The sequence below is a fragment of the Hippoglossus stenolepis genome, chromosome 9 (genome assembly GCF_022539355.2).
Source record: "Hippoglossus stenolepis isolate QCI-W04-F060 chromosome 9, HSTE1.2, whole genome shotgun sequence".
NCBI lineage: Eukaryota > Metazoa > Chordata > Actinopteri > Pleuronectiformes > Pleuronectidae > Hippoglossus > Hippoglossus stenolepis.
The window spans coordinates 12,324,697-12,330,951 of NC_061491.1; the positions used below are offsets into that span (position 1 = coordinate 12,324,697).

At 41.4% G+C, this 6,255-nt stretch overlaps 1 protein-coding gene across 1 annotated transcript; it reads left to right on the top strand.

Annotated features, from left to right (window-relative positions):
- Positions 1-1,641: 1,641 nt before the first annotated feature.
- arsk (arylsulfatase family, member K) lies at positions 1,642-6,230 on the top strand. Its single transcript, XM_035164883.1, has 8 exons — positions 1,642-1,862; positions 2,075-2,204; positions 2,296-2,455; positions 3,456-3,738; positions 3,854-4,025; positions 5,144-5,368; positions 5,579-5,794; positions 5,875-6,230. The coding sequence occupies exons 1-8, from the start codon at positions 1,755-1,757 to the stop codon at positions 6,147-6,149; spliced, it is 1,569 nt and encodes a 522-aa protein (XP_035020774.1). The 5' UTR covers positions 1,642-1,754; the 3' UTR covers positions 6,150-6,230.
- Positions 6,231-6,255: the final 25 nt, after the last annotated feature.

Here is a 6,255-nt window from a genome sequence, read left to right on the forward strand (position 1 = left end):
TAGCTCAGCTCACTTTAAGCGACGGGCTCTGTGAAAAACAACCTTGGGCGCATGCGCAGGCCTTCACTGCCCCCTCCTTCCGCCTTCTGGACGAGGCAGAGCAGATGAGTGGCTCACAGCCTGATGACAAGTTCGGTCAAACAGCTGCACAAAGAAATGTTCCCCATGTTTGTTTTTTTTTTAATATATAGGTGACTCTCTACAGGTAATCTGTTATATTTAAAATACACGAATGCTCCCACCCAGCAGGGATCCACTTATTCCCACTCTTCATTCAGCCATTCTGAGGAATATGTTGGGTGACTGCACTGGAAACAAATGAGAAAACACATCCCTACTCCCTGTCTTACAAAAAGGAACAGCCGTTCATATGAATGCACCATTGCATGATGTTCTTATACAAGTCCCAGCTTCATTTCTAGACTCATTAATCTGTGGTATAATCCACACACACATGGTCTCCCATACATCCAGGCCCAGTACAACCTGCACATCCCACTGCAGCTCAACAGCGAACTGCAGAGCTGCAGGTTGCATTGAGGCTTCAGCACAGGCCTGTTGGATAATATGTGGGTCTACGGGTAAAGAGAGTAGAGCAGACCTTCAGGAAGGCTTCCCACGTGCTAGAGCACATATACTGTTTGTGGATTAAGATTAAAATGATCCATGCACATTAGGGGGTGGGGGTTTCTCATTGTGTTCAACTCAGCTTTAGAGGAAAAACAACTCAGCTGAAGCTCAGAACGCCACCTGGTGGACACCAAGCCATCCTGCTGAGCAGATATCACCTGTTGAACACCAGACTGTAATGTACAGTACATTGACTGTGTGACACTGCTTCTCTCAGGTCCCTGAATCTGTTGTTCATTAGAGGTTTCTTCCTGAAACAGGTATTAGAAACAAAAGTTTATTTTAGAATACAGACATTTTAATTGAATATACATCATTTAATTTATGTTATTCATCCATTCATTGACTTGTTTCATTTGGCGTATCATTTCTTAGTGTAAGGGTTGGATGCAGGTCTGTGTATAACATTCCTTTCAGTTGTGACATAGAGGACAAGGCACAGTACGTCCACTGGTCCAATGCCATTCATCTGCAACATTGGCCAAAGAAGCAGGTGTATACTATCTGCCATCAAACCCTATCTGATTGCATATGATTAAAACATAATCACAATTATTGACCAAAGTATGTTGAATACCATTTTCATGATACATCCCATCATTAACAAATACACATGAGTTTTATTTTAACTTTATATTTTAGTTTTGCATTCACTTGCTAACTTAATATTTGATTTCCCACAAACAATACACTGATAGTGCACATCTCTGATCATGACAGTGCCAACTCAACAAAAATTGTGTAACCTTTTAAAATAAAAAGATAAATGCTTCCCCCTAGAGGCTATTGTGTGTTAATGCACGTTAAACCAGAAATTGATTAATTCGATCTACAAAGCCTTTATTTGCCCTCTGTGATGAATATTTGGGATGATTGGTTGCAGTGGTAATGAGTGCTGAATATGTATGTTCATAAATTTAGTCTCCTCTGAAAAACAGAACATTTAAACATCATTTTTATTGCCGGACTTAGTTTGAATAGAAGACTCTTATTTTGAAAGTGCAACCTGGATGTACATCAGACTGGACAGACCTGACAGACGGAGAGCGACTTGTTATAAAGTTTGCTCTGATGAATCTCATCCACTTCAACAGGAAATCGTCTGTAGGAGGTGAAACGTCGCTATGAACGCGTTAGCAGTGGCTCTGAGTTTCCTGTTTCTAATTGACGGTCAAAGCTTTTGCCAAAATGGAACCAAACCTAACATTGTGATGGTGATGAGTGATGCATTTGTAAGTATGAATTAAGTTCCACCACAGAGCTCTGTTACTGCACAACAGTTACTGCAGTGTGTGTTTATTTATAAGGCAGCAGCAGTAAAAGAGAACAGGGCTCTAACTTTAGGTTAAGCAGCACATATACTTCATATTTTTTACATTGACTGATTGATTGTCTGTTTTGTATTGGCTTGTGGTTTAAACGTCAGTTTTCTTCTTTTCTTAAGGATGGGCGATTGACCTTTGACCCTGGCAGCAAAGTTGTACAGCTGCCCTATGTAAACTACCTCAGGGAGCTTGGCTCTACCTTCCTCAATGCCTACACCAATTCTCCCATCTGCTGCCCCTCAAGAGCAGGTAAGTGGCAAGATTTACCCACAAAAAACACACACAGGAGGAGTTCCCCTTTAAAATGCAAGAAAACAGATATTGTGGTAATTGTTGTCAGCGATGTGGAGCGGTCAGTTTGTCCACCTCACAAAGTCCTGGAACAACTTCAAGGGCCTGGATGCAAATGCTACCACGTGGATGGATGAACTGGAGGCGAAGGGATATCTCACCAAGGCGATGGGCAAGCTGGACTATACCTCAGGGAGCCATTCTGTCAGGTAGGCAGATGAGGAGGGATGAGGAGGAGAGTGCTGCCATAATTAATAACATCATGACATCTCTAAGTATCACTCTTATTATTTTCATTATAACAACCAGTCTGACAAAGATTAAATATGACAGCTACACAGCTGTTCCTTGTGTCTCTCTCTTTTTGTTCCTCTTCTGGTCAAGGTTTCCTCCAGTTTAAAGGTCCAGTGTGTAACATGGAAGGGATCTATTGGCATAATTTGAATATAAAATTATCTTAGTTAGGTTTTCACGAGTGTGTTTCATCTAAATTGTAAGATTTTTGTTTTCTTTACCCTAGAATGGGCCCTTTTATATTTACATACTTTATATTTACATCTGGTGTGGGTCCTCTCTACAGAGGCTACCATGTTTTTTACAGTCGTCCAAACTGGACAAACTAAACACCTTTTGAGTTTTTATGACAACTGAAGGCTACCACAGGTTCTGTTTCATGTTTAGAAGGGGAGGGAGAGATGAGGAGTATTCAGCTGCAACATGACACTTCACCACTTTATGTCACTAAATTCTACACACTGAACCTTTTAAAAGGGAGTTGCCAAAGTGCTTACTCGTTGTGGGAACTGTTGGGTTTCTCTATAACATTCTAAGGTCTAAACCTTACTATGTTAGGTGCCTTAAGATAATGTATGTTGCGATTTGGCGCTTTTCAAATAAAATTGAATAGTGTCTGTAAAGTAGAGCCTGTATCCATGATTAGTGTGGTTCCAGGAAAGAAACAACCATCACTAACTTTGACTTATTCACAGAACAAAGATTAACATAACAGACAGACACCATACAAAAACATTGTCAGCAACTTATTGTGTGAGTAATAAGCAAAAACAGACTTTTCACGTGGGCAAAAAAGATGATTCATGTGTGAATCATCTTTTTTGTTTTCTCCTCACATTTCTTTTCCACTTCCCGTTCTTGTGCTGCTCTCCGCATCATCTTGGTATTCTTGTGTGTTTGTGCAACTACCCGCAGTAATCGAGTTGAGGCCTGGACACGAGATGTTCATTTCCTCCTGCGCCAAGAGGGCCGGCCGGTTACACAACTTGTTGGGAACATGTCCACAGTGAGGATTATGAGAAAAGACTGGAAAAACACAGACAAGGCTGCGCAGTGGATCCACCAAACAGCTGCAGCCTCGCACCAGCCTTTTGCTCTTTACCTTGGCCTCAATTTACCTCACCCTTACCAAACCCAATCCCTGGGGCCCACTGCAGGAGGATCCACCTTCCGTTCCTCACCGTACTGGCTCAAAAAGGCATGCTTTATTTACACCTCCTGTATTAATGCTTCCTGTGTTGTTGCAGAATTACATAGTATCGTTTGATTAAAAATCCCTGAGATATCCTCGTTCCTTGTTTTTACGCACACAGGTGTCGTCTGATCTCATCACCGTTCCCAAATGGCTGCCTACCGCTGCCATGCACCCTGTTGATTTCTACTCCACCTTCACCAAAAACTGCACTGGTGTTTTCACCGAGGACGAAGTCAAAAGCATTCGGGCCTTCTATTATGCCATGTGTGCTGAAGCCGATGCCATGCTGGGTTAGTTGACAGCAGTAATTCTCCAAACCAAGAGTTATTTGTGGATAAGACTTTGGGGGATATCTCCTGAAACATACCAAACCTGCAAGTTGCGATTTCTTTTCCTGTTCAGGTACTCAAATGTACTGCAGAAAAAAGTAGGAGTCACACTCTTACAGGAGCCCAACATGGACTAAAGCATGTTTGAAAGTAAAGTAGACTTAGTGACTTAGTGACAGCCACCTCTCTGGCTAAAACACAAGGTGAAGTATAGAAGGCAACAGCAGGTAGCTAGAACAGATCAAATTTAAAGCGAACATTTCACTAAATTTCTTGTCTCACTGTCGATCCAGTGCAGCTGGAACTTTGACTTGAATTCCTGTTGGTAAAATTCCTGAATAGATAAAGGTTCAAACTAGTAAACGTTTTTATGGGAACGGCAATAGTGTAATTTAGGTAAGCTCGATTTCCTCTGTGCCACAATGACAGGGGCCAACTTTTTATTTATATAATCAAGTAAATCCACATTCTACCTACAGCCCAGTCTCCTCTGTTCTCTTAATTACTCTACATATTCATTACCTCCGCCAAGGAGGTTATGTTTTCACCCCTATCTGTTTGTCTGTTTGTTTGTTTGTATGCATGATTACACAAAATCAACCTGACAGATTACCATGAAACTTGGTGGAAAGATGCTGTACTGGTCAGGGAAGAACCCATTACATTTTGGTGCAAATCCAGATCAGGTGTCTGATGCAGGAGTGTTTATTTCACTTTCTTTAACTTGTTATAGGGCTTTTTCTGATTTCTTCGGGAGTGATTCATGCATTGTAATTAAAAAAATCAGGCACATTAAGGGGAATGAGGTATTAGCTCTACTGAGTGCCATTCTATATATAATTTATTCAACCATTAATTTCTTACAGTATATTACATAGGTCTCCTTTCTGACTGGAAGTTTCTTATCGTGTTAAAATATCAACAGTAAAATATTTAATATTTTCTCTAGAGTTGAATCTGCCACTAGATCTTGTTTACCAGCATTTTACTCTTTGCTACTGTTTTAGTAATGTATTTGAACTGAACTAATCTGTAACTCTGTGCTTATTCTGTCTCTCCCACACCCTCTGTCTCACCAGGCCATGTGATATCAGCCCTGAGAGAAACTGGGCTGCTCAACAACACTGTTGTGATCTTTACGGCTGACCATGGAGAGCTGGCCATGGAGCACCGGCAGTTTTATAAGATGTCGATGTATGAGGGCAGTTCCCACGTTCCCCTGCTGATCATGGGGCCTGGCCTGATGTCTGGCCTGCAGATCAACCAGCTTGTGTCTTTGGTTGATCTCTATCCCACTGTGCTGGGTAAGGAAGTCGACAGAAGACAGAATTAAAATGTTGATTAAAGATTATAAATCATTGAAGTGTCAATCCAGGATAAAAGGGCTATCGTTGTCAAGACCTAAAGGGGTTTAAAGTGTCTGCCCAACGTCTGTAAAAACAACAAAATAAAAGCATGAGTAGATTCAGATTTTATTAATTTAACTTGACCTATCACACTTGTGTATTTTTCAGACATTGCTGGTATTTCACCTGGAGGTAACCTCAGTGGACACTCCCTCCTTCCTCTGCTGTCCAAGTCTAGTGGTTTATTCAAAAAGCAACATCCAGACTGGGTTCTGAGTGAATACCATGGCTGTAATGTCAATGCCTCCACATACATGCTGAGAAGTGGCAGGTGGAAATACATCACCTATTCAGATGGCCTGAGCGTCCCTCCCCAGCTTTTTGGTGAGTTCCTAGCGCTCACAGTTCAGTCACTATATGCTTTTCGTTCAAACCACTATAACTTAGATTTGTCTCTTTTGCAGACCTTTCACTGGACAAGGAAGAGCTGCACAATGTGGCTCACAAATTCCCAGAGGTGAAGGTGCATCTGGACAAGCTACTGCGCGGCATCGTAGATTACCCAGAAGTCTCGTCAGCTGTCCATCTCTATAATATCAAATCATTTGGGGCCTGGAGAGAGGATCTGGGAGGAAATTACAGCCAGGTCATCGCTACTCTCAGATGGCATGTCGACTGGCAGAGAGATGTGTTAGCCAATGAGAGAGCTATTGACAGGTGGATTTCTGGCTTATCATGATTAATAACTTTAACAGTGTTATGTGTTAAGTGTTACAGAGCTGTACTTTTATTTTCACTTAATAAATATTTTATTAAATTAGTTTTTTTGTCATCTTTGCTGGTCT